This window comes from Gadus chalcogrammus, chromosome 12, assembly GCF_026213295.1.
Source record: "Gadus chalcogrammus isolate NIFS_2021 chromosome 12, NIFS_Gcha_1.0, whole genome shotgun sequence".
NCBI classification, from domain to species: Eukaryota; Metazoa; Chordata; class Actinopteri; order Gadiformes; family Gadidae; genus Gadus; species Gadus chalcogrammus.
Window position 1 is genome coordinate 9,245,858 of NC_079423.1, and position 27,948 is coordinate 9,273,805.

A 27,948-nucleotide genomic window follows, 5' to 3' on the forward strand; every position below is an offset into this window, starting at 1 on the left:
ATTAGACATACAATAACACAAAAAATAATAAACGGACACCTCAGGGAACAGTAATGCCACACCGGGAGGTGGGTAGCCTACTTTACTCACCCTGTTTGTAGATGAAGGCCATTCTCCTGTCTTTCATGGTGGCGAAGAGGTCAATAAGAGACCCAGGGGTTGTTCAGGGTGCATGAATCTTTACGAAAAAGAAGACATGGCCAGCGAAATAGTAGCTGAAGTTCAGCGCTACCAGTCGGTGAGGACACAGTTCTCCTCATTGAAAGTGCGATAACCACTCATCTTTCTCTCCGTGCACGCAGCTGAAGCTTCGGCATTGGCCTGCATGTCAGATTCAATTTTTAGTTGCTGCCCATGTGGCAGTTTGGTTTCATTTTACTAAATACTCTAAATCTCAACCCTCCATAACTGCACTTGCTTATACGATAAAATGATAAAAATGCAAAAGTGCAAATCTCCCGCTATTTGTTTACGTTGACGTTGATGCTTTGATTTGATTGGTGTGAAGCCAAGTGGCTTCCCTTTGCACCCTGCTGACTAATCACAGTAGGGCAGTGTCATGACGGTTGCCTCACCTGATAGGTTAAACCTTCTTATTTTTCTTCACCAAGGGATGCCATCTCGGGCTGGCTTCCTCACGGACATACAGTGTGCAATGTCGTGTTTGACCGCGTATTCAGTACTTACAATTTAGAGGGGCGCTGTTTCGCACATTTTGAAATTCTCAATGAGACGAGAAAATGTGGAAGAAATGACCTCAACACAGCACCAAAGAATAACCAAAACTGTTAATATTAATGTTTTTATTGGATGTCTAAAAAACATAAAAGAATTCTCCGACACTTTAACCATTAACCTTGGTACAAACATTTAACATCACACACACACACACACACACACACACACACACACACACACACACACACACACACACACACACACACACACACACACACACACACACACACACACACACACACACACACACGCAGTGTATTGCAGATAATTAATTAATTCAGATGTCATAATAATCGTTTACATGGATAAGGATTCCTACTGAATAATTTACTGCCGTCTCTATTGAACTAGTGATTGTTTTTGTAACAGTGTAACGTCGGACCTCAGCAGCTTTCTCACTCCTTACGTGCTACTGTATAAATGCTGGTTTTGCGGCAGCAATAATTGCTTACGGCCATACCACCCTGAACACGCCCGATCTCGTCTGATCTCGGAAGCTAAGCAGGGTCGGGCCTGGTTAGTACTTGGATGGGAGACCGCCTGGGAATACCAGGTGCTGTAAGCTTTTTCTTTTTCAACTCGAGCTCATGCATAACGTGACCTGGATCTTTACTGCCAACCGTTTGGGAGAATTTAAGCAACATACAAAGACTGACAACGTCTCTCTAAACTATTGTTGTGTAAAATGAGGACGGTATAGTGATACTGCCAGCAGGGAGCACCAGAGAGCTGAAACGACAGTTCTACATTTCTTAAACTTTCACCCACACGAACACGCGCAAGCACTTCAGATCAATCAAAGACCATGGGAAGACGGCGAAAATACCAGTGGCGTGTTGCGTGGGGATTTCTTTTGAGGAAGCCAAATGAGACAACACCTTTAATCTACATGCTTTTTTGAAGGTGGGGGACAGAAAAGAGTATACGTCGCAAATTGTATCTATTGAATGTAACTACAAGAGCTATTTCAGCGCCTGGTTACCAGGACTTACACGTGCTCGCCCTCTTTCGCGCTCACAAACACACACACACACACACACACACACACACACACACACACACACACACACACACACACACACACACACACACACACACACACACACACACACACACTACAACAACTTCATTTGATTGACCAATGCAACTTATTCCAGACAGACAATGCACAATTAGACATACAATAACACAAAAAATAATAAACGGACACCTCAGGGAACAGTAATGCCACACCGGGAGGTGGGTAGCCTACTTTACTCACCCTGTTTGTAGATGAAGGCCATTCTCCTGTCTTTCATGGTGGCGAAGAGGTCAATAAGAGACCCAGGGGTTGTTCAGGGTGCATGAATCTTTACGAAAAAGAAGACATGGCCAGCGAAATAGTAGCTGAAGTTCAGCGCTACCAGTCGGTGACGACACAGTTCTCCTCATTGAAAGTGCGATAACCACTCATCTTTCTCTCCGTGCACGCAGCTGAAGCTTCGGCATTGGCCTGCATGTCAGATTCAATTTTTAGTTGCTGCCCATGTGGCAGTTTGGTTTCATTTTACTAAATACTCTAAATCTCAACCCTCCATAACTGCACTTGCTTATACGATAAAATGATAAAAATGCAAAAGTGCAAATCTCCCGCTATTTGTTTCAACACAGTCTCACTCCCTACTCGTCAAACGTGTGACGCATGGGCAAGGATCCCTGGCGTCAATTTCCGACGAAAAAGTGGTACCTTTTTCGTCGTTTTTCGACGCGGGGTCCGTCAGATAGACATTCATGTTAATCCCTCAGCGTCGGATATAGACGAAAGGAAATCGATGTTTATCAACGGTGATGCCGTAGCTATTGTCTATTGATTTGTTTGACAGATTCACCATTAAACGTGTTTCTAATGCCATTTCTAGCGTGAAATGTACCTTTTCCTTGAATAATCTTCAGTCAGTGAATGTGTATGATCTTTATTAATATTTATTATCTGAATGGGAAATGCAATATTTTAGGACCGATTCACCGTTAAACGTGTTTCTAATAACATTTCTAGCGAGAAATATGCTTTTTACTTGCATAATCTTCAGTCAGTGATTGTGTCTGATCTTTAGTTTTATAGTTATTAGGAAGATTTTATCGGCTCGCTCGCATGTTTCAACGACGTCAGGTTGCTAGGGACGCTGCTTTCGCTAAACTAGCAGCTCACGTGTTTCCTGCGTTTCTGTTATTAAACTGTTACTTTATGTAACTTTTAATGATATTGTAATAACCACAGGCGAGGTAGTGAGCGAAGTAAGCTTGATAGCAGGTTTATTGGATTCCACAATCGGACAGGCAGGCACAGCTCCACCGGAAAACTACAACAACCAAAACTCCCGCCCGGAAGGAAACCCCCGGAACCCCCTCTCAGAAGGCCCGCCCCTTCCTCCCAAACCCTGTGACGCTACAATACAGGCCCCCAGGACTGGTGCATATTTCCGGAATCCACCAGTGCTCAGAGGCCAAGCCTGGTATTGCATTCACTCCAATAAAAGTGGGGAGCAGGAATGTGTCTCCGCAGAAAATGTGTGGATATCAATCAAAGGTTCATAATTATCTTTATACAGTGTACTAAATTTTTTTAATTTTTTTCTTTTCAAAACGCCACCTCAAGCGTTTTATTAGCCGTTATCTCGCTGGGGAAGAGGGGTGTGCAGCTGAAAGAAGTCGTAGTGAAACAAATGGCATCCGAGAGGGCCTAGTTCAGTGCTCCATTAACGTGTCCGATTTTTGGACTGGTTCATCTGCTGCTCAATAACTCTCACGGTCCTCTGCTTGCGATCATTGTGATTCATCATGTATTGATCAATTTATTCAAAAGATCCAAAGACAAAGAACAGGTGCATTACGGTATCATTTTATATTGTTGTTGGACCGGTGTGGGGGGATGGGCACGGATCCTAGTTCACTCATTTGTCACATCACGCATAGACTACTGCAACGCCCTCCTCACCGGACTCCCCACCAAACTCATCAACAGACTGCAGATCATTCAGAACTCAGCCGCCCGGATCATCACCCGCACCAAATCATCTGACCACATCACCCCTGTCCTCATTCAACTTCACTGGCTCCCAGTACACTACCGCATCCAATACAAAACCCTACTCCTCACCTACAAAGCTCTCCACAACCTAGCCCCCAGTTACCTCTGCGACCTCCTCCAAGAATACACTCCCTCCCGCTCCCTCCGCTCAACCTCTGCTGGACTACTATGTATCCCCACATCACGACTCACTTCAATGGGTGCCCGGTCATTCAGCTGTTCAGCACCCAGGCTCTGGAACTCCCTCCCCCCACACATAAAACAGTCAGACACCATTACAACCTTCAAGTCACAACTCAAAACTCACCTGTTCAAACTCGCACACAACGTCTAACTGATCACTGTTTTGATTGTTTTTTTGTTTTGTTTTGTCTTGTTTTTGTTTTATTTATTTCTTATTGCTTATGTTTATTTATTTATTTATTTATTTATTTATTTATTTTTTCCACAATGTCTTGTTTTTTTTTTAAATATGTATGATGACTATATGCTCTGTAAGGTGACCTTGGGTGTTTTGAAAGGCGCCTCTAAATTAAATGTATTATTATTATTATTATTATCCCTGGCGTCAATTTCCGACGAAAAGGGACGAAAGGAAATCAATGTCCATCGGAGATGCCGAGAACCTTCCTACGTCATTTGACGCGATCGCCCGTTTCCCGGCAACAGACGATCGCGTCGTCTGTTGCTATTCGATTAAACAATTAAATACAATAAAAATATGAAGTAAAAACAAGTTTTATCTAGCGATCCGTTATCTGTATTATGTTATTTCGTCTTTTGGAAACATGAGCCGAATGTTTTTTGCAACCTGCCCGGCAACAGACGATCGCGTCGTCTGTTGCCAGGCAGGTTGTCAAGATGTAAACAACTGATGACGTAGGCCGGTACAATTTTCGCCCCCGGTACAATTTTAACGTTACACCGTCACATTATGCGACTATTGACTATAAATAAGAATGCGACGATCCCAAGGTTATTTCGCTTCTCAACTCCAATAGGTAAGTAGGTACTACATTCTAACCTGAATGAGGAAATTTAGCACCTTTACATATTATAAGATATGACCGAAATATGTCAGGAAGTTGTCGTTGTGTTTGTTTGCACAGTTTAAATGCCCTGTAACTTTATTACTTTCATTGGACAGAGACCAAATTACCGTGTTCCAATACCCGTACTATCCGTACTTACTAGCCACATTTTGAGTACGTAGTACGTTCCAATTCAGGTCCGGTGAAAATAAGTATACTTCAAGGACCCGGATGTCGTACTCAAAACGGGCTGATCGCGAAGTGTGGATCGAAGGACACTTCGAGGCGGAACCAGGCTGAGCCAAAGTCGGCGCGTTTTCCACATAGCCTGCATTAATTTTGTAGTTTTTATAGCTTTTTATAGCTGATAGGCGTAAAGAGTTTATTGGGGGGGAGGAGCCGCGGCGGCAGTCGTGGTGCACCGGTTAGTGCACCTCGAATACTTCGTGGTGCACCAACCGGAAATTACGATCACGACTGGCTCCTCCCCCACAATAAACATCCCGCTTTGAACGGTGAACTCTTTATGCCTAGCAGCTAAAAAAAAAAGCTATAATAACTACAAAATGACAAAATTAATGCAGGCTATATGGAAAAAGCACCGACTTTGGCTCAGCCTGGCTCCGCCCTCTTCCACCACATCCCAAAGCATGGGCAAACAAGATCAACATTTTCTCATTAGTTATTCAGTATTTATGTAGTAGTATCTAGCATGATCTTCAAATCTGAATTCATATTCTTTCCCTTCTCTCAACAGGTCCCTTCATCATTTATTTTAAAATTTCAGCTTCGTTTCAAAGTAAAAACAAAGGCACTTTTAAGAGCCACATTTGTCTAGTAGTTAATTGTTGTCAGTCTCTCAGGTTCCCTGTGGTTCTTTCTCTTTCGCTCTTCCCCCATCCCCCACCCCCTTCCCCCTACCCCCACCCCCTTCCCCCTACCCCTTTATTGGTGTTTTGTCGTTGTGTTGTCTTGTGTGTCTTGTTCATCATGAGTGACTGCTCCAATGTCGAGCAGCTCGTTAAGGAGCTTGATGAGCTTGTTGATCATTCTAAATTAAATGATGAACTCCAGACCTTGGAAGGTTTCATCAATAAGATGGAGGTAGAACGGGAGGCAGCACTATCCACCAGCCATCAACCGGTCCAGGAGGCTCCACCATCCACCAGCCATCAACCTGTCATGTGGCTGAAGAGGGACAGTGATGGAAATGTTGTCTATGACAGACCAAGATCAGGCCGAAACCAAATGGGTCAGTTTTATTTTTTCAGTCCTATTACTTAAAGGAGAACTCCTGCCATTTTTCACATAGATCTAAAACGATATTGATTGTTTTACCACTTTGGATTGAATACATGAATCAGCCATGGGTCTGGTATAAGATGAGGTTTTTATTACATATTCATCCAAAGTGGTATAGTCAACGAATTGGGCTAATAAAAGGTTTGTATCATTGTGTGGAATAAAATTAGCTCGTCAAAATGTATGGTATTGTAATGCTGTAAAGGTTGATTTGTGTTTTATTTTCCGCTACAGCTAGTCACAGCTACAGTCGCAAGACTGGTGCTCGTACTACAATGTTGGACAGCAGCGTTGAGAGAACCAACTACTGTCCTCCTGACACTGTTGGTATGTTATTTATTTTGTCTCTATTCTAGTTCATTGTGCTTATAAATTCTAATAATTCAAATGTAAATTCCATGTCTTTGCGACAGAATAACAGACAACATCCATGTTGCACACTTTAATTTAGTTTTTAAATATTATGTATTATTTTTACAGAGTCTTTCCTTGAAGAGCTAAACTACTCACAGGATGATGACATGGATGATCAGGAAACAGCACCAGCACCACCACGAGCTTCCTTAGACTGGTCTACTCGAAGGAGTCTCCTCTCAGAGAGGTGGGCGAAAGAGAGACCCCGGCTGGTGAATACCATGGTGGCACAACAAAATGCGGAAACTGGGATCTGCCAACAGTGTGGCAGCAGTCCAGCTGCTGTCCGTTGTCGTGACTGCCGACCTCACCCACTCTTATGTGCTGAGTGTGATGTCAGTTTACACAGAAACCAGGTGTTCCACAACAGGGATGCAACAATAGCTGGATTCTTTCAGCCATTGCCTCCAACAACCTGTGTCGTGGACAGGGTTCTTTCCCAGTGTGGTAAGCTGTAGCGTCAAATTTAGGGCTGCACAATTGTTGCAATCATAATCGCAATATGATCCAACGCAACTTCCCAATCGTATAATCTGCAAATAATCATGCATAGGTACATTTCTGTCACTTGACTTTTATATTCACGTCATCCTCCTTGACTGTGCCACTTAATCGCAGTAATCGCTTTATCTGTCAGAAAAAACGCAATTATGTATTTTCCCCATATTGTGCAGCCCTAGTCCCATTCTCAGATTTGTTTATTTCAATAACTTCACAGTATAATAGGCTTCACAGGAATATTTTAAGTACTTTCTCTGAAATACACTTAATGAACTTTTATATTAAAGCTTTTCAAAGTATTGATTTTTAAATGATTACAGAATACTTCCCAGTTAGTACATAGGATGATGTATGTCTTTAATCCCTGCATATGATGTGTCTTTCAGTGTGTATTTTGCCGTTGGAGATGCCCGAGAAAATATGTACTTGTTCTCCGGGAACGTTGAGTGTCAACCCAGGAAAAGTTGTTGCTGTGGTTACAATAAATGGTAAGAATAAAATGAACTTGGGGAAACCCAGGGTCATTTCTATTGACTTTGTAAATGTCTCCTGAGTTATTTCTATTCAAATGTTTCCAATAGAGGTCTGCACTGGACAGATTTTTCAGTCCTGCGGCCCCCCCGTTCCCGCGATATTTTGTCCAGTTCCCGTAATATTGTGTCATTTTTAGTCCTGCTCCCGCCCGCATCTGTAACCTTGTATCCCACTTCTGGCGGCGAAAGACCTCAGAAGGGATGTTCAGTTTTGGCTTCTGTCTCACAAAAGAGTCACTTGACAACTGAGAAAGACTGCCAGATGTCTGATTTTAAGTTTCTCGGTTCGGAATGTACTACAGGGGAGATGGTGATGTAGGCTACCTTTCTTTAGAAAGGCACTTCAATCTGAAGTAGCCCAGTGGTGTCCCCTTCTTCTGTCATGCTTTCAAGTTTCAGTAGCAGGAAAGAATTGAACCGACAAATAAACAACAATATCTCTGTCAGTTAGGATGCTTCAACACAGTTCTTTATTGCTGCCTGACAGAACATCCAGCTCAACTATAATTATATACACTATTTTTATTTGTTATTTTACTCACATTTTCATTTGTGGAAGTGCAGTGAATCATCTGTTCCTCCCGCACCAGCAAACACACTTCTCATCCCATATACAATGTGTTCTTGATTTTTCTAGGACGATATGATCTCTCTATGCCTGAGATGAAATGCGAGGCATGCAAAGCCACTTGGAGTGCTGGAGTCGATGACTTGGTCCGTAATGACTACTGGCCTGCGACCCTTCACTTCTCCACGGTGTACTCTACCGATGTGTTGCATTCATACGAAGAGTTGAAGATGGCAGCACCAGGACTTTCCTGTCAAGCCTTTTTGCGAATGCTTGATCAACGAACTGTCCGCTTCGGCCGTGTGAGTATTAGTGGTGGGAATCACTACCAACTAGTATGACGAGTATAGCAGAGTGACTGATGTGATTCAGCTATACTCAATACATTGATAGAACATCATCAACAACTCAATCACTCAAAACATGTATTTCATTCAGACCCGTGTATAAGATCCTTGTCACGTCATAGTCATGCAGATTGCATTCAGAAACATTCAGAAAATTGTATATGTATACAATTAGACTACAGTATCATGTTTTGATAAAATACTGTGAAATATGTTGACATGTTTTACTGTTCTGAAACAGACTGGGAAGATCACAGCAGACAGCTTCAGAAAAAGCTTTTTGGAGTGGGAGGCTGTTCGATTTGAGGTCGACAAGATATGCAGGGAGGAGCCTTTTGTCTGTCCTGCATGCACCCCAGACATGCTTGCCGTTTCAGTGGACGGAAATCGCAAGCACTACCGCTTTAAGAATGCAGCAAGGTACTAAAAAAATGTGTGTAATTTCCAGTGTTGTTAAAGTAACCTTTGCTGTGTCATATTGACGGTCAATGTGTACCTCTCTTTCATTTAGATCTGAGGAGCAAGCCTTATTTGATGGCATCTTCATTGCTAAAGATGATGAAGTAGAGAGATTTGTGGATTACATTCATTCTACCACCAACCATGTAAACTTCTATAATATTTCTAAAAACACCAACAATAACATCCTAACGTTGATATTGTTTGGGTGAGTCCTGACAATTTATGTCAACCATTTTCCATGTTGTAGGTCTCTGGAAGAGGTGTCTGTGGAGGGGAGTGGTCAGCAGCCAGAGAAACATCTCAGAGATCCAGGAGTAAAATTGATGAGGAGGGACTTGAGCTTGCGGTGTGTCGACATGGAGTTTTTCTCAGCGCTCTCAACATGTTTAGGGGAGAAATCTACGCTTATCCCCTCTACCTGCAGAACAAGCTGGCAAACAAGCCAATAACCTTTTTTGCCATGGATGTTACATGCAAGTACTGGCCCTACCTCAACAAAGTGGCAAAAAGCTGCCCGGAGCTCCAGCACCTTCTTGACATGAAGCCATTCCTGTCAGTGTTTCATGCTAAAGCCCATGACTTTAAATGCGAGGTAAGAAAACATTACCATCTCATTGACTGTCCCTGAACACCTGGAAAGGTATGTTGGCAGCTTATACATATTTTCTTTAATAGGTTAAATGGAGTGGAGCTTACCAGCAAGGGGCTGGATTGACACTTGGGGAGGAGGTTGAGCAGTGCAACGCCTTCCTCTCTAGGATTGCTGTGACCACAAAACACATGTCCAAAGCAGGTAAGTTTACCACACACTGCACTTCTTAGATTGAAAGTGTGATAAGGAAAGTGTAGCAGCTGCAAATCTCCACCTTCTCACCCTGTTAACAAAAGCACTCAAATGACTGTACCTCCAGATTCTTGTAATTATGGTGAGCTTTGTTGAGGTCACACATTTTCAGACTCTACGCCAAATGTCTCGAGACACTGACTTGTACCACTCTCCTGCGCCATTTGTCATACTGTCATGCGACACCATACAAAGCTACTTGATTACTCTTCTCCCCCACTGTCAACTCTCTGCTAATAATTTGTTCTGTTCACTTGACAAGAAAAAGGCACAAGACTGCAGGTGAGGGACATGTAGTAAAAAACAGATGAGTTTATTTTTATTTTTTTTGCAGGTCGTACAGACATGCTTACACTGATGGCCATGCGCTGGAATCAGCAAAAGTTGAATAACTTGGACACTTCACTTGCCCGCCGATATCAGAAGGTAGACAAGAGTCATTTTTTTGCCTTCTATTGTATATTTGTGTAGGGATAACATTTTTCTTTTGTTATTTAAAGGCCACAAAAGGCCTGGAAAGCCGGCTTCAGGACCTGGAGGTCATGAGAGTCCAACTGGCAGTGACACAGGTTGAAGTTGAGGGCTGGGTCACTGACGTAAAAGAGTGGGCAGAAGGTGAGAGTTATACTATTACTGATCAATGTGTCAGTTCTGCAGAAAAAAAGGAGAATCTTTATGAGTTCCCTGTGGCCTTCTGTGTTACATTGAGACTTAGCTCATTGCAGTTAGCACCATGAAAATGTAAGTGAAATGTTTACACTTCTTTTCTTCTCAGCAACAACATCCCAAAAGAATGCGGATCTGGACGCGGTGACTAGTAGATTGGAGGTGCTGGTGGCCAGCATTAAAAGAAGGTCCCAGCGCCTTTACAAAGACACCGATGGCAGCAAAGGTCGGGCCCGGATGCGGCGCAAAATCAGAGAGGAGAAGGCCATTCTTGGCTCTGTTGCTGACAAATACAACAGCATGGTTCCAGATGCAGAGAGAATCACCTTCGACAGCATTCTCTCTGAGGAGACAGTTTGGCCGTGGCAACTTTCCCATGGTGGTATGTAAGCAAATCAGTTGACAATTTTGTATGATTCACATAGTAGCACAGAGCCAATTATGCCTTATTTCAGATGATCTCAGAAATTCTTTGAAAAATAATCGTTCTTTGGCTTATTTTCCACAACTGTATCCCAGACAATGTCGATTTGAATGTCGATTTGAAAACCAAGAGGAAGGCGTTTGACGTTGTGATGGCAATAAGGAGACTTGAGGAGGAGAGGAAGATTGTCATTGCCGAGATGGCAAAGCATTGGAAATCTCTCTCCACTCGTGCAGACACGCTCACGGAGATGTCATGCCGGCTTTCCAGTGAGCCATTGCAAAGTACGTATTTAAGTAACATGTTGGAATACTATAATGTACATTGTCATTGTCATTCATATTTTTTCCTGAGATTTCTAATGTGGCCGTTATCTTTTTTGTTTTACTCCCATAAGGTGAGCTGTGGGGTCTAAATGAGGAAGGGATCAAGGGTCTCCGCAGCTTAACCTTGAAAAAGAAGCAAGCAGTCACAACAATGATGAAGCATGCGAGAGGCTGTTACGCTCAAGTTTTGAGAGGAACCAGTATGGACTTCCAGAGGGACTGGGATGGATACGACAGTGACTCTGAAATGTCAGACGAGTGAACTTGGCTTTCATCGCTCCTGATATCCTGACGTGACTAGAAAATGTATGAACAGTGAATTTATTACAATCAGTAAAGACAAGCTGCGCTGATTAATTGCTATTTGTACTGTTTTTATTGATGCTATTATGAACTTACACTCCATAAACAAACTGAAAGCTGCCACACAGACATCATTTTTTATCCCTGTCATGTATAAGCATATCTTTATGAGTACATAATGTTCCCATGTATTATATCATAGGGGCACAACAATAGACAAGCAAAAGGAAATGTAAAGTTGATGGGGCTTGGGTTGGTGGTTGATCTAGGGGTAGGCAGAGGAGAAGAGATGGGTCTTGAGGTGGGACTGGAAGATGGTGAGAGACTCGTGAGTCACGGATATGTTTGGGGGGGGGGGGGGGGGGGGAGGTGTTCCAAAGCCTTGGAGCTGCCCGGGAGAAGGCTGCATGGTTTTGATGTGTGGGTGGAGAGGAGACCGGCTGAGGTGGATCAGAGGGCCCGGGGCGGGGTGGCCCTCGCGCTTTTAGACGCGTGCCCCAGTTGAAAACAGTTGAACTTTTGAAGAAAAGCGCTCCACGTCATCGGCGCTTTTTTTGAACGACCAATCAAAATCGAGGAGGAGGCAAGGCTAAAAGTATCAACAGAACACAAACTGAAACATGTCGGACGAAAGTTTAATAACAGCTGTGAGTGAGTGTCCGGTCCTGTACGACCTCACGTTAAAGGTGGTATTGGTACTGCCTCCTGCCACGATTAATGCTGTGGACCCACACTCTCCTCCGGGCTACCACGACACGCGCAGGGGGATCGTCCGCAACCTCCGCTGCCACGGCAAGAAGCGCTATTCATCTTGCATTCATTTTATAATACAATTGTAGGAGCAACCAGAGAGGACGTTGAGGGTTCAGATGCCAGATGATGTAGCCAACAGATAGAAGCTGTATATCTATGGATACAAGCGATGACGTGTATTAATGACGTAAACGAAAAACGCTCCGTGCGCCTTTTTTGAGCGTATATATCTATACGTGAAACTATACACACAGGTTTTAGGACTATGTCATATAGGACAATATAGGACCATTCTGGATGGTTTGAGGAGAGGTTAAAGTTACAGTGTTCTATAAAGTACTGTATATGTATCTCCTTCCGCACAGCATGTTAGACCTATGCTGACTTTTTGGATAAAAAAGGTCCTATGATGGTCATTTTACAAGATGTGCTTGCAAAACTTAAACTGTACACAGGAATGTATTAGCACTACAATATATTATAAATTGGATCATCCAGGATCATCCTGTCGGACTGGGGAAGGGGTTAAAGGGTCTATAAACCGCCATAGTAAGTTAATGGGAAAATGCCAAAGGTGAAGCAATCAATCAAAATAAACTCAGAACTGGTCCACATTGAAAAGTATGACTGTGTATAATACTACCAACGATATCTTAAATAAATCTGGCCACAAAATAACTGTTGAAAGATTTTGACTGATTGTTTCCAGCTTGGCCCTTCAAGAGGTCTCTGAATGTATACGTCAAACAGCCATGATGTGTACCAACAAGAAAATCGAACTTTTTCGTAGGACAACAGTGAAGACATCGTTGGAAAGGTCTTGACATAGGGAGCAACATATGTCAATATGAGATGTGTGGGCAGTTCTTGCTCTTCAGGTTTGCCCTTTGAACCTTGCACCTGTGACACTTTTGAAGGCTTATAATTCAACAACAAAATATGCTCCAGACATAGGGTCAACAGTTTTGGAAAGCTCTGTACCTATACTAACATACCCGGCAGCAGACCAATAGGGGGCGCCACTGATTAGGGTCAAAACCTATAAAAAACATGATTTCACCCTCTTACCAATAAAAAAGTTAAAATCAGACCAAACAGGCGTGCTTCCTACACTTAAAAACATATAATAAGCTTGCATGGTTCGTGATCACAGTTTTACATAATAGAGATAATTAATTGGAACTACAAAAGCTATGACGCAGCACAATGATGTGTACTGCACTCGGCAGAAATTGTAGTTCTGGTATCCTTTTTCCGGTATAGGGTTCAGAAATGATACATCTGCTAATTTGTCAACCGGCAAAGTATAACCATAACGTATACGTTTATAAAGTGAGTAGATCTATGTGATGAAAAAGATAAACAAATACATTTATTAGTGCTATTTTTAGGTTTTTCGTGCTGCTCTATCTCGCCGACAGAAAGGGGTGTGTTTAATGGCGTAACGTATTAAGCAACGTTTTCAAAGCATTTCTTTCAGACCTCAACCTTCGATCTATTTTCTTGCTATAAAGTGTTAATGTGGTCTATAATTTGTTTTAATATGGTGTGGCTTCCAAACAAGACGATTTAGTTCAGTATACCTGCAGTAGGATGGATTAATAAACGATAGCAGTCGCGGATTACTAGCAATAGCCTTACTGGCTAGTGAACACACCCAAAGGTTTTCAAGACGTCAGACGTCATTAGTGGTGGGCATAGATTTTTTTTTTTAAATCTACATTAATTTTGGAATTAATCTAGATTAATCTAGATTAAAATGGCAAACGGCAAAAATCTTTTCGTCGGCAACGGTGAATTAACAAACGTAATTCACCGCCGGAAGTTGTGAAGTGCCCATGCAAGTGAACGGAGCAGTATACAGAAGAGCCGTGTAATAATCCAAAATAATGTAAGGTTTAGAAGCTAATTCATATTTGAAAGTGCAATTTATATTTACAATGTGTAGTCAGTTAATCATTTACATATTTATGTTACACAATTATGTGTCAGTCCGGATATTCTATTCAATCTGCCTCTGATTCCCTCACGTTTACCTCAGTCTAAATTCTAGCTTCTGACAAGGACGTGTTGTGGTTGTGAGTTGTAAAGTAAAGTACCGCTTGAGAAAATCATCCGACCGTCTCCCTGCTGTTTATTCTCATAAAGAGTGATCCACCACCACATATCGAACCCTCACGTTACAATAATTCAACTCGAGTTTTTTTTTTTACTAGTGTTGGTTACAAAATGATTCTTGACGAAAACTGGTGGGGAAGCGTCCAGCTAGTTTAATACTGCTAACTTCCAATCATGGGAATACATCAATGTATTTAAAAATACAATGCCCAGTACAATCGTTCCTTTGAAATTGTTAGGAAGCAAAGAAATTAGAAGGGATACTTGAAGTTCTTCCACCAAGAGGAGGGTTGTAATTAAGTTAATGAAAATGTATCTTTACTAAATCAATCAAAGTAAAGGCTACATTATACTGTATATAGATGATTTGGGTGAAATATATCAGTTCATTAATGTAATCCACTTAAATAATAATGTATTTGTGATGTTAAATTGAACTAAATTTCAAATATAATTATGCATTATTTATGTTTGTTTCCCATATTATCTTCTACAATATTTTAAAAAAAATACAAAACTGTCACATGTTTCTAAACACAATGGAAAAGTAAAACCAAAAATTCATTCAGTCATTTTTGGCAATAATTAATTCATCTTTAATCCACAAGGCTAATGGAAAGACATAAACAGAAATATAGGTATACTTTCCTTTATTTTAAACAAAAATCAATAATAATAAATGAAAAAAAAGTCTGGCCGGCATCTTAGGATGGGAACTGGCAGGCCAGCTCCCATGTCTCCTCCCAGGTTTTTCCACTGTAAGTAAAAGTAGCGCAAAATAACATTAGAACAGTGAAAAATGGAGGAGCCATTTTAATAAATAATAGTTTCACAGCGTATATATTTTCCAAAAGTATTGTACGTCTTGTATTATATTGTTTTTATACAAACATATACATATAGAGTGCTTGATGCAATGTAACAGATACACATCAGCCACTCTCATCTATTAAGTCATAGAAAGTAAACTAGCCAATAGCCGATCTCAGTCAACGAGGATGATCTTGGCCGATACTGATGTTCTGCCAATGTATTGGTGAATGTCTACTTCCTACATGGAATCACACAGGGACAATTATGCATGGCACCAGGCATGATATTGATAAGAGCAAGTGGCTAAATCCTCTAAACAATATGTGACACAGCATTTACTCCATCCTATACCAATAGTGTAATTATTATACAGATGGCTCTCAAAAATAACAATATTGTGAACAAGTTAAATTTGTCCCCCAAATGTATTTCAAAAAAGCTAATGGTCAATATATTCTAGATTCATTAGATATAAAGTGAAATATTACAAGCAATTCTTAGGTTTTAATCTATCTTGATGATTACAGCTTACAGCTCATGAAAACCAAAATAATAATTTCAAAATATTGTCTTCTTGACAATTTCCCACAGATTCTCTATGGGGTTCAGAGGAGATGAGTTAAGCACGGTAATACCATGGTAAGCAAACCAGTTACTAGCAGTTTTGACACTGTGGCAGGTGCCGAGTCCTGCTGGAAAAGGAAATCAGCATCTCCATAAAGCTCGTCAACTCTAAAATCTTCTGGTAGAAGGCTGCATCGACTCTTTTCACAATATTCTAATTTTCGGAGACCCACCTGTACATTCAAAGTTGTGTGTGCTACAATATACGTTCCAACCTTTATACATATGAGATGGTTAAAAGTGGAAGCAGAAAATACATGTATGAAGGCAATATAAACCAGTGCTTACCATGCAGAGCAAGGTAACCATCTCACCCTTACTTCTGCTCGCCCCTACAGAAAGACACATACATATAATCAGGCTTGGAATTTCATAATTTTAGTGGCAAGGCCACTTGGCCTTCAGATGGGCATATTTGGTGGGGGGCACAAAGGCCACACGTCAGGGCACCAAGGCCAAAGTTAACTATACAGTAGGCTACATAAAAATGAAGTTGTATTTAGCCTATTCACAGCAGTAGACCTGCATCACTATATGAAACATTAAAAAAAAATGAAACGAGATATGACATTGAACTGTAAATCATCTGATTTTTATATGTACAGATATCTAGGCTGCTTGTAACATTTATTTTCTATTAGATGGTTTTGACAGGCCATAGGCTAAATAAAAATCGCTATAGTCGGACGCAAAGCAGAATATTGAAAGAAGGGGGCACCAAGGCCACAGTGGCCTGTGAACCTCAGATTTTCAAAGGGACATCACGCAAAGGGCCATGGCCGTTGTTGAGCCTGCATGTAATTCATGCCAAGGACAAGAATGACTGAAGTTGGTAACCACTTGCTTAAATGGCCAGTGTTTTGTGATATGTGAAATGCCAGATGAGTCTGAGACAATGGAGAGATTATCAGACAGCCTAATGAAAAATATATTTCTATCTTACCTCATTCATCCTCCTTTCTGTGACGGCGTCATAATGAAATATTTTTTGCCTACTACATTTCCGGCAACCTTAAATGACAAAAAAGAAAATATTAATTAACCATAAATGTCAAACAGTAAGTAGAGGAATGTAACACGATCTGCAGTCTTGTGCATTTGTATGAAACTTTAACACATTTTTAGATAGTTTTCATAAAATCTGGGGAACAACATTAAACATGGTCCAGCTAAATACAGCTAAGTAATAAAAGAATGTATTAGCCATCAAATTCAGTGATTTCATGGCCGAAATGTAGCCTAATTACAACATTAATAAAATCGTACTGCCTAGCCGAAAGGACTGGAGCCAAATTCACCTGAGGATTTCTGTATTTCATGAATAATGATTACAAAAATGGGAAATTCGTACATAGTGTGCTAAGACCGAAGTTCACCTACACTTTCTTTTTTGGGGGGGGGGTTTGGCCAGGGCCTGAGGCTGGGGCTGGGGCTGGTGCTGGGCCAGGGCCTGAGGCTGGGGCTGGGCCAGGGCCGGAGACTGGGGCTGGTGCTGGGCCAGGGCCTGAGGCGTGTGCTGGTGCTGGGCCAGGGCCTGAGGCTGGGGCTGGGCCAGGGCCGGAGACTGGGGCTGGTGCTGGGCCAGGGCCTGAGGCGTGTGCTGGTGCTGGGCCAGGGCCTGAGGCTGGTGCTGGGCCAGGGCCTGAGGCTGGGGCTGGGGCTGGGGCTGGGCCAGGGCTTGAGGCTGGTGCTTGGACTGGGTCAGGGCCTGAGGCTGGTGCTGGTGCTGGGCCAGGGCCTGAGGCTGGTGCTGGTGCTGGGCCAGGGCCTGAGGCTGGGGCTGGGCCAGGGCCTGGGGCTGGGGCTGGGGCTCGGGCTGGGGCAAGACAGGGTATAGGTCCAATATATGATATTGAGGCTCGGGCTCGGCCAGGGCCAGGGCCTGGGGCTGGGCCAGGGCCTGAGGCTGGTGCTGGTGCTGGGCCAGGGCCTGAGGCTGGTGCTGGGCCAGGGCCTGAGGCTGGTGCTTGGACTGGGTCAGGGCCTGGGGCTGGTGCTGGGCCTGAGGCTGGGCCAGGGCCTGAGGCTGGGGCTCGGGCTGGGGCAAGACAGGGTATAGGTCCAATATATGATATTGAGGCTCGGGCTCGGCCAGGGCCTGAGGCTGGTGCTGGGCCTGGTGCTGGGGCTGGGGCTGGGGCTGGGGCTGAGGCTGGGGCTGGGGCTGGGGCTGGGGCTGGGGCTGGGGCTGGGGCTGGGGCTGGGGCTGGGGCTGGGGCTGGGGCTGGGGCTGGGGCTGGTTCCCTACAATATTAATTGTGTAAGTTGATATTCGATATGTACGATATCAGCAAAGGCAAAACGTTTAAAACTGTCATGACTTTTAAATGAAACAAATCCTACCTTCTTTAAGCAAAACAAAATTGTATGCCTTTTTCATACTGGCTAAAATTTTGAGATTATCCTCAGTGGGTGTCAGCTGGTTCATCACATCAGCCACCCACTTTCCAGAGGCTTTCTCCCTTCTGGCATAAAATAAAATTGGGACATAGCCCAATGCACTTAGTTTTTTCACCTGTAATAGATAAATGCAGATGAGCAAACATTAGTTATTCTCACTGCATTCTTTTTCCACCATATTAAAAACAAAATTACTTTAAACAACATTACTATCTCCCCAAATGCTTTTTTAAATTGTGGCTTTGAAATAGGTCACCTGGAATATAGTCTTGCTTTTTTACACTTACAGATTACACTTATTTTTGTAAAATTAGGTCCTTGCTCTATCACAGAAGTATTAATGAAGGTGAAGCAAATCATTAATACTTAATGAAATATGAGCTTTTCTACTTACTGCAATATGGGCAGAGTTCACCACTCTTCCCGCGTTTCGATTTTTCAGGATCCCTTCCGCCCACTTCCTATCCAGGGACCCCGTTTTGGCCTTTAGTTTTCCCTTGTTTGAGAGAGCTGCGAAACAACTGCTGCAGGTTTTTCGGCTCACCTGGTTTGGTAAAAGTATACCAAAGTGAGACATCAGATTCACAGTCACAGAGAAGAAGTACAATCAAGATATAGCTTTTAATTTGGCTGTATTCAGGAAAGAGGCACAAATGAAGCACAATGCAATTCAGAATATGCGTCTCTGGGTTGACACAGGATTATCCAGAGATTAAGTACACAACAGATCGTGGTAAAGGATAGATAATCATACAGTGAAAGTGGCAGAGGTATGAGACACCCAGGCTACTCTAATCAATGATGCCTATGGCGTTTGATGAAAAACAAGCAATCAAAATGTATATCAATCCAGACATTATCCCTGTTTTGGAACACAGTACAGATATCATAAAAAGTCAATTAGTAGGAGCATACTTTAGTGTCCACGTGACCTACTAATGAGAAATGTACAACATTAAACCACATATTAGAACATTGGACATAGGTCTAATGCTGTATTCCACTTTCCCTCACCTGGTTAGGTTCTTGGCAGGAGGGGCAGGGCCTAAACTTCTTTTGAGCCATGATGAAATCTACACCAGACACAGACACAGACACAGACACACACACACACACACACACACACACACACACACACACACACACACACACACACACACACAGAGAGAGAGAGAGCAGCAATAGAGAGACGAAGGGAGAGAAAGTAGGAGCAAAAACTGTTCTCTGCACTACTGGGGATGGCAAACACCACCAAATTGCACAGGACAATGTGGGTCAATAAGCATGTGTTAGCTTACAACACAATCTCACATATACCTGTGAATAGCTCCTCAGTAACTCAAATATTACAACTACATTGTACCGTGTTTGATTATACAATTTATGATGATGGTACCCTGTATGAAAATGAATTAGAGGCTATGTTAGCTAGATTAACGGCATATCTAATTAGGTGCAACAAGTTATAATTCAATGTCTTGATTGATTAAATATATTCCATTGCCATAATACACTACACGGTGGTAAAAAATGCAAATAGGTATTTTCATAACTCGATTATTTCCTTCAATGCTATCTGAATTCGAGCAGAATTGATTAAGCGGCAGGTTAACTGTTAGCTAAGTTAGTCTACCAAGTGCTTCCCATTTGCAACGACCATGCACTTATATCCGTCTCTATCCCATGTATTTTCTACAGTGCACTTTAGAGAGTGTCAACAAACACAACATAACTCGATAATTATTCTAATTCACATTTTTGTAAGCTAAAGTCAGAGCTGTAGCCTACTTACAGTTCAGTCCAGAAGCGCTATGATCCTGGCTATCGTCGCATACATTGAGGGCATCGCTGATGATGTACTTGATTCGCCAACAAAACTCCCAGACACACAAAGTGAGATAAATATTAAATTATTATTATCATCATCATCATCATCATCGTCATTATTATTATGGTGCCAAGCACAAAGTGCGAAGGCAACCTATTGGAATCGTTAGTGTTTTTATTATTACTGTATTATTATTCCGCCACGTTTGACTGGCCGTGTTCACATCTAGCGATTTTAAATCTGCCAGCTCATGTTTTACATTATATTCCTATGGAGCAGAGCGTTTCTGGAAAAAGTCACGGCCGTTTTTTGAGACGCCTCTCCCAGCGTTTTTTTCTGCCATAAGGAGCGTCGAAAAAAGATCAGCTTGCTAGTTTAGCGAAAGCAGCGTCCCTAGCAACCTGACGTCGTTGAAACATGCGAGCGAGCCGATAAAATCTTCCTAATAACTATAAAACTAAAGATCAGACACAATCACTGACTGAAGATTATGCAAGTAAAAAGCATATTTCTCGCTAGAAATGTTATTAGAAACACGTTTAACGGTGAATCGGTCCTAAAATATTGCATTTCCCATTCATATAATAAAGATTATAAAGATCATACACATTCACTGACTGAAGATTATTCAAGGGAAAAGTACATTTCTCGCTAGAAATGTCATTAGAAACACGTTTAATGGTGAATCTGTCAAACAAATCAATAGACAATAGCTACGGCATCACCATTCACTCTGTGCACGACGAAAATGCTAACTTCCTGTTTGAGGGCGGAAGTTGAGCCTCTAGCTTCCGCTTGGCGGTTTGTTGACATTAGCCGGCTGGCGGTGTGAGGTTATTGTTCGCAATGGATCGGAAAAAACGATTTACTTTTCAAAGGGCAGTCGGTGGTAATAACCACCATTGTTGTGTGCCACTTTGTACAGCCGGGGGGAGATTCAACAAAGTTTTGAGCTTTCATAGTTTCCCAAAGGAACCTACTTTACGCGCCCAGTGGCTTGTGAAAGTCAGAAGAGAAGGTTTCACCCCAACCACCAGCTCTAGAGTGTGTAGTCGACACTTTGAGCAAGAAGACATAGTTATCTCTTCTGTTGGAAAGCGGTGTCTTCGACCAAATATTATTCCATCCTTGTTCGGTTGGAATAATTACACCAAAAAAACTCAACGGCCCGGAGTTTGGGATCGCCGGCCTCGAGCAACCCAGGCTTTGGACCGCGCCCCCGAGGATGACCCCACCCCCGAGGATGACTCCACCGTGGAGATGGAAGTGGGTGAAAACAGTGTCTCTGGATGTACTGAGTTGGCTTCGACACCTCTGATGGAAGACCACGATTACACAGCCAGCTCTTTCATCGTGGTCGACCGTGAGAAATTTGAGAGCATGTCGAGGCAGATCGAGGAGCTCACACGGCAGATCGAAACACTGCACATGGAGAGATTTGGATTGCAACGGTTTTCTACATCACCAAGTGACATTCGCTACTATACCAGGTAAGAAATGTTGAACCTGAACTTTTCTAATTATCACACAAGCATTTCACTTGCCTCCCATCTGTATGATTGATTTGAATGATGATTAAATTGGAATGTTTTAATGTAATATGAATGCCATCACCATAAAAGCTATGTCCTGTTTGCATGCAGATTTCCATCATATGAACATTTGATGGCTTTTTGGGATCTAATTCAAGAGGCAACAAGCAGAATGGTGAGAGTCACCAGTGGTCAGAAGAACCTCTCCACCAGTACATCCACTGAGACCCCTATGAACAGACCAACAGTAAGTTTTACAACAAACATATACCACCGGCTCGGTACATGTGGATCACACATTTTGCTGGTGACTGCCACAGAAGAGGCAGTTAACTGTGTATTGTTTCTGCTCAGCTCTGTGCATGCACCACATATTTTAAACACCCTAGTTTGTGTATGTTATCGTTGTGTTGTAGTGCTTCTATCTACAGTATCTAATACAGTGACATTTTCCCTAGAAACTGCTGCCAATTGACGAGCTCTTCCTCTTCCTCAACTACCTGTCAACCGGGTGTACACAAAGGGAGCTTGGTCACAAGTTCAATATCCACAGAGCAACAGCAAGCAGAATAATTGTGACGTGGTCCAACTTTTTGTATGCTTTGCTCGGATCGCTCTCCATCTGGATGACCAGCAGATCAGTGAGAGAAAACTGCCCCACAGATTTCAATGGGACCTATGAGAACACCCAGGTCGTCCTTGACTGCACAGAGATGAGATGCCAAGCCCCTACCTCCCTTCTGCTTCAAAGTGAGGTATTCTCCGCCTACAAGTCGCACTGTACCTTCAAAGCACTTATTGGCATGTCCCCCCATGGAGCATTGACATTTGTGTCAGCACTTTTTGAAGGCTCCATCAGTGACAAGGAGATTTTCCGTCACTCCGGCATCACCTCTCTCCTAACACCCGACATGGAGGTTATGGTAGACAAGGGGTTTTTGATTGATGAGCTAGTTTCTGGGAAAGTGCATCGCCCTGCTTTTATGCACAAACAGGAGCAAATGTCAGAGGTAGACATCCTTAAAACCCAGTCGATTGCACGCCTGAGAGTCCACGTGGAGAGGCTCATTAGGAGGGTCAAAGAAAACAAACTTTTTGACACGGTCATCCCTCTCTCTATTTGTGGCAGTATAAATCAACTGTTCACTGTTGCATGTCTCCTCTCCAATTATCAGTACGGACCCCTGGTCAAGAAATGGATGGTCTGATTTTCTGGTCTTTTTCAAAATAAACATGCTATTTAACCATACTCCATACTGTTTTTTTTTTTTTAAGTGATTTGTTGTTACTCTTTAAATAAAACTGCTTTACTTCATAAATGTAGTCTACAGCTTTGTTCTGTGTCCTATTGGCTGTGATGGATTTTTTAAAGATGCAAAGGACCATTTATCTGTAATTCAGAAAGGAAAAACACATCATATAGATTTCAAGTGAAATGTATTTGAAAGAGTAAAATTTCATTAATCGTTAGCATGACGTGTCACTGCCTGTTACGAACCTCTGCTCGTTAAAGAGGTGCAACAAAAAGGAGGGAGACAACTGATAAAATGTTTGAATACGTTATCATTTATTGAAAAATCAAGGGATAGGGGGGAATTAAATAAAGAGAAAGGAGATTGCCCTTAAATAAACAAAGCATTCAAATGAACATGTACAATTAACTTAATCATTAGTCACATAAGATTTAAAGGAGTCATCTGCTAAAATGAAATCAACAACTCATGCCACTGCCAGGTATTTGTCCATGTATACATTGAAGAAAAACATGTCAATCCCACGCTTCATTGTTAGCATCATGCCCTCATCCCTCTGGATTCTCTGGATGAAAACATCATCCTGGGCAGAGACAACAAAATCGCACCAACTCATACCTGTGACCAACAGTTGGCCCTGAACTTGCCAATAGTAGGCATGGGTCGGTTTGAGCTGCACTGAACCACTTATTACCTTCAGATAAGGTGCGTCTATGTAATTAGAAATGTTGGGACATTTTATCTCTAAAAGGCCAAACTCTGGCTGTTCTAATGGGTCAAAAACAACCCCATCCGGCGAGGCACCAATCCAAGGTGCATCTGGGTGTACTACAAACCCACATTTGTAGTGGTTGACTCTCTTTATCTGGCAGTACTCCCAGACTGCATCAGCCTCCAACTCCAAACCCCTCTTCATAGCTGCGGTCTGCCGTATCCCTCTAAGAATGCGTTCCGCAAGTCCCTCTTCAGAGGCCTTGCCCACATGACAGACTTCTCTGAAACGAGATGCTGTCACCCGTGGTTTCCGAACATTGTACCAATCGGCACACAAGCTCTGCTCTCGGGTACCACATTCGATCTTATGGGCCAAATCCTCGGTGACTTGAAGACTTTGCATGTGCAGTTGTTGTTTTCTGGAACACGCAAACATGCACTCTGATGGCTCAAGTCTGTAGGCCTGGAGTGGCAACGATGGAGGGGGTGTGGCATCATGGAGAGCCTTTACCTGGTCTTTGGCAGGTTGCTGGTACGACACGGGACTTCCATGTTGAACCTTTCCAAACAGCGAGTCCACTAGTGGAATATCTTCAGTTATCCCCATGCTGCAGATCATAGGGCGGTCAGCAGCAGCAAAGTCTTTGTATACCTCCGACACCCGAAGAACTGAGAGGTCAGGAAGTTCCCCATGAAGACCTTTGTACAGTTTGCTCCTGTATTTTAGAAAACAAACACGCACACGCACACACACACACGCACACACACACACTAAAAATCTGCAACAGAGTAATACATTCTGCTTGAGTGGAAGAGCATTCTGCAAATGTAATACAATAACAGGTCATCTGAATTAATAATAACACTGAATATCATGAATTACAAGTCAGGCTTTTGACAATTTTATAGACACCTGCTAAAGAGTTTGACACTTAGAGGTGAGTGGAATCAATCATTGATGAAATTAGTTGAACCTATAACTCACTACCGTAGAGAATATAATTACACATAGAACCTACTTTGTAACAATAATGCCAGTTTCCCATCACTGGTTATAAATGCTATTGGCCAATATAATGTATTCTGAAATCCCATAAATAGAGCACTTACCGCACTCCCTCTGTTGTCTTTCTGGCTTTTGGTTTGGCCGAGATCACAGCCATCTTGTCAACAGGGCCCGGCTTTATCCCCTATAGCAATATAGGAAAAAATACAGAATGTGGCAAGTAGGATTGTTTTAAAGCAGGTACAATGTATGCATGAAAGGTGCTTTATACATGAAGTTGGATTGAATGAACTCACCATAACTCTAGGCTTATGCCACTGTTGTTCCCCTTCAGTGCAGCTCAACGTTGGGGGGACAACCTGGAGTTTCAACTGCGAATAGTGCGCAGCTTGAAACAGAAGTGCAACACCGTGGTTGCACAATGCCTTTCCAGCCTTGCAGGTGCAATGGAAGTGCAGGAGCTCCACAGGCTGCACATCTTTTAGGACCACCTATAAAGTACAACATACCAATGTATTCAACGTAATCAATACATATCCCTTGACAGTATTACTCATGTCAAGGGATATATTTATTAAAAGCCTGCCTGATGTATATTCAAATTCTGCCTGAACACCTCCCTTGACAGCCTGGCATGATCCTAGGAAACTCTACTCTAAGCCCAACCATACCCTAACCCTAAAACCTAACAATACCCTACCGAACATTAGGCCTACTATGATTTTTACACTGAACACAATTTCACACTGCCGCTGACTGTATCCATACTCTGAGCTTGTGAGGTTTCTCTGACTTCCTCATTGACCTGTAGCACTCTGCCCTGACCATCACCTCTCCTGAACCCTGATCTTTGTCAGACACTGTGGAAAAATAACAATTTTAGCAAGTTAGTAATTAATAGGATAGCATGCAAGTTAGTTGGTAAGAACAATGACTAGCAACTCTAATAGGAAAATATTGTTGTCCATCTAAAGTTCGTTTGTTCATACACAGGCAATCACAGTTTGCTAACTTGAAAACGAACGAATCAACGTTTGATACTTTTAGGCTACTGCCTATATAACACGTAGGAGTGTCAACAACACATAGCCTCCGAACATAACATCATAAACTAAACAAGGGCTAAGACAAACATCTAACGCACGATTTCGACTTTTATAATGTATAGAGATAACATAACATTTACCAGATAACATAACTTTAGCACGTAGCATGGATATCATGTTGTTGTGACTTACCTTCAAAATTGTGCAAATATTGCGATATATACAGTATAAAACCCTTTTCTCGTTTGCTTTGGGGTGCGGGTGAAAAAATGCTGACCAGTCGATGAACATCGTCAACTGTTATCGCCGGCATATGTCCAAGACATCTTGAGAAATTTGCTTCGGCCATTGGGCTACCGGATTCCAGCCATAGACAGCCGAGTCGTGTTGATACCGGAAGCTCGACACCCAATAGGAAGTAGGCTACCGGAAGTAGCATATGCTAATGTGCACGTAGTCTATCCCGGGGATCCCAGTTAGGCCTTAGAATAAGGTATTCAAATTTCAGGGCGGTAGGACCTTCCTATCTCAAAAACTGTTTTTCCACCACATTCTGAACCATTAGGTCTTGCAGGTAACACATCTGAGGGGCTTTGTCCTTTAGGCCGAAGCCCTAAAGGAAGTGATGCAATAGGTGACTGGGTCGACAACATTTAAGTATGCTTTACTTTGAGGTCTCTTATATATATCAAAGGGGGTCTCAAAGGACGCATACGCTTCAACCTGTGGCTCCAGCCCTACAGGAAATGACTCAGCAAGTGCTCCATCTCGTTGCACCTGCACCCAGCGGCTCGCTTGCAAGATTTTGGCCTGAAGTTCTTCCCAGACCTACACCCTAGCCATCCAACACGCATATCTTAGAATCAGGCTTCTCTTTAATAATGACAAAAAGCTATTAGAGAAATACACATTCACTTTTTGTTATCTCATAAGCGGCGTGGTGCCGGCTCCTTTTGACCTTTTGACCCCAGACTTCAAAAACGTGGCCACAGGCCAGCTGTGACTACACACCTTAAGCCACAAATGTACACCTCCATCCCACAAAAAATGGGGACTAGAAACTAACCTGTCTTATGTACATTTACCGTACTGTGGGAGGTCACGCCCCTTTTCCGGCCTTTTCGAGATAGCTAGGGATGCTAAAATGTTTACACACATTTCCCGGGGCCCCGAGAACGACATATCCGAGATTTGGAGTTCTAGCCCTTAGAGAAAAAAAGTTTTCCCAAATGGACTGTAATTTGGACAAAGCCCCTCAGATGTGTTACCTGCAAGACCTAATGGTTCAGAATGTGGTGGAAAAACAGTTTTTGAGATAGGAAGGTCCTACCGCCCTGAAATTTGAATACCTTATTCTAAGGCCTAACTGGGATCCCCGCACCGAAACTTTGCCCGGTCGGACCCCGAGGGCCGGAATGGGGGGCCCTTCCTGCCCTAAACTTGTCCCAGTCGGACCTTGAGTGCCGGAAGGGGGGGCCTGGACTTTCATAATCCTCGCTTGGTGACTGTAAAGGATGTTTGGTCGGATGTTATGACGAAGAATCATAATGTGAATGTGAATATTCTATAAATGTCTTGATATCATCTTTCGTCTCAACACTTCTGCTGCAGCCGCTTAAAGTCTCACTCCGAGAACCTTAAAATATGAATCAATTCATTAGAAGTATGAAAATATCTTCCCGGTTACGTAACGGGCAAACAAGGTGTCCTTTGACATCTACGTTTCGAGGCGATTGCAACAGTGCCACACATGATCATATTTGAATATGTTTCGGGGTAGTAATTAGCTGTCGATTTTGGAGGCCTTTATCAATAATGACCAGCTATAGATTTGCTTCCCGATGGAGATTTTTGACAAATTACATGTTATTTAGCATCTACACGTTAAGCTGAGTCCAATGAGATCAAGCTCGCCCTCTTGCTACACCGAGATCATGTCCTAGACCTAGGTGTACCATGTCAAATACATGTTACCATTTTCTAGAGTGTCATGCTTGGTGTCATTGGACTCAACTCAACGTGTAGAGGCTAAATAACATGTCATTTGTCACAAATTTCTATCGGGAAGCAAATCAATAGCTGCTCATTATTGATTAAGGCCTCCAATTTCGACAGCTAATTACTACCATTAAACATGTTCGAATATGCTCATGTGTGGCACCGTTGCAATCGCCTGGAAGCGTAGATGTTGAAGGACACCTTGTTCTCCCTCTTTACATGCTTTTGATTGACTAATGAATTGATTCAGCTATTCCCCCAGAAGTCTGGGGTCAAAAGGTCAAAAGGAGCCGGCACCACGCCGCTTATGAGTCAAAAGTTAATGTGTATTTCTCTC

General features: G+C 42.6%; 3 protein-coding genes and 1 non-coding gene across 5 annotated transcripts; 3 read left to right on the plus strand and 1 right to left on the minus strand.

The window, feature by feature from the left end:
- The first annotated feature begins 1,184 nt into the window (after positions 1 to 1,184).
- Positions 1,185 to 1,303, plus strand: LOC130397738 (5S ribosomal RNA). Its single transcript, XR_008900323.1, has one exon. It is a non-coding gene; the product is annotated as a 5S ribosomal RNA (ribosomal RNA).
- Positions 1,304 to 5,826: 4,523 nt separating this feature from the next.
- On the plus strand, positions 5,827 to 10,863 carry LOC130393465 (uncharacterized). Its single transcript, XM_056604149.1, has 10 exons — positions 5,827 to 6,088; positions 6,373 to 6,465; positions 6,619 to 6,999; positions 7,440 to 7,541; positions 8,224 to 8,456; positions 8,743 to 8,921; positions 9,013 to 9,106; positions 9,211 to 9,555; positions 10,308 to 10,422; positions 10,583 to 10,863. Exons 1-10 carry the CDS (start codon positions 5,827 to 5,829, stop codon positions 10,861 to 10,863), a joined length of 2,085 nt encoding a protein of 694 aa, XP_056460124.1.
- Positions 10,864 to 20,379: 9,516 nt separating this feature from the next.
- Positions 20,380 to 26,055, minus strand: LOC130393647 (uncharacterized). 2 transcript variants are annotated; one of them, XM_056604355.1, is made up of 4 exons: positions 25,336 to 26,055; positions 24,864 to 25,058; positions 24,672 to 24,751; positions 20,380 to 24,277 (listed from the first exon to the last, which is right to left on the minus strand). In XM_056604355.1, the coding sequence occupies exons 1-4, from the start codon at positions 25,393 to 25,395 to the stop codon at positions 23,314 to 23,316; spliced, it is 1,299 nt and encodes a 432-aa protein (XP_056460330.1). In that variant the 5' UTR covers positions 25,396 to 26,055; the 3' UTR covers positions 20,380 to 23,313. The 2 variants fall into 2 exon arrangements, with proteins under 2 accessions (XP_056460330.1, XP_056460329.1); XM_056604354.1 differs by having other exon boundaries at positions 20,382 to 24,277; positions 25,806 to 26,055.
- Positions 20,812 to 24,339, plus strand: LOC130393646 (uncharacterized). Its single transcript, XM_056604353.1, has 3 exons — positions 20,812 to 21,552; positions 21,706 to 21,841; positions 22,053 to 24,339. Exons 1-3 carry the CDS (start codon positions 20,909 to 20,911, stop codon positions 22,800 to 22,802), a joined length of 1,530 nt encoding a protein of 509 aa, XP_056460328.1. The 5' UTR covers positions 20,812 to 20,908; the 3' UTR covers positions 22,803 to 24,339.
- Positions 26,056 to 27,948: the final 1,893 nt, after the last annotated feature.

Bases quoted from the DNA above. Each gene is read 5' to 3' on its own strand.
- LOC130393465 (XM_056604149.1), top strand. From the start codon at position 5,827: ATGAGTGACTGCTCCAATGTCGAGCAGCTCGTTAAGGAGCTTGATGAG. The intron at 9,107-9,210 runs GTAAACTTCTAT...TCCATGTTGTAG, and splicing joins TTCATTCTACCACCAACCAT to GTCTCTGGAAGAGGTGTCTG. The intron at 9,556-10,307 runs GTAAGAAAACAT...TGTTATTTAAAG, and splicing joins CCCATGACTTTAAATGCGAG to GCCACAAAAGGCCTGGAAAG.
- LOC130393646 (XM_056604353.1), top strand. From the start codon at position 20,909: ATGGATCGGAAAAAACGATTTACTTTTCAAAGGGCAGTCGGTGGTAAT. The intron at 21,553-21,705 runs GTAAGAAATGTT...GTTTGCATGCAG, and splicing joins GACATTCGCTACTATACCAG to ATTTCCATCATATGAACATT. The intron at 21,842-22,052 runs GTAAGTTTTACA...CATTTTCCCTAG, and splicing joins CCCCTATGAACAGACCAACA to AAACTGCTGCCAATTGACGA.
- LOC130393647 (XM_056604354.1), bottom strand. From the start codon at position 25,904: ATGTTCATCGACTGGTCAGCATTTTTTCACCCGCACCCCAAAGCAAAC. The intron at 25,059-25,805 runs GTAAGTCACAAC...TGTACTTTATAG, and splicing joins ATATTTGCACAATTTTGAAG to GTGGTCCTAAAAGATGTGCA. The intron at 24,278-24,671 runs GTAAGTGCTCTA...TCTAAAATACAG, and splicing joins AAGACAACAGAGGGAGTGCG to GAGCAAACTGTACAAAGGTC.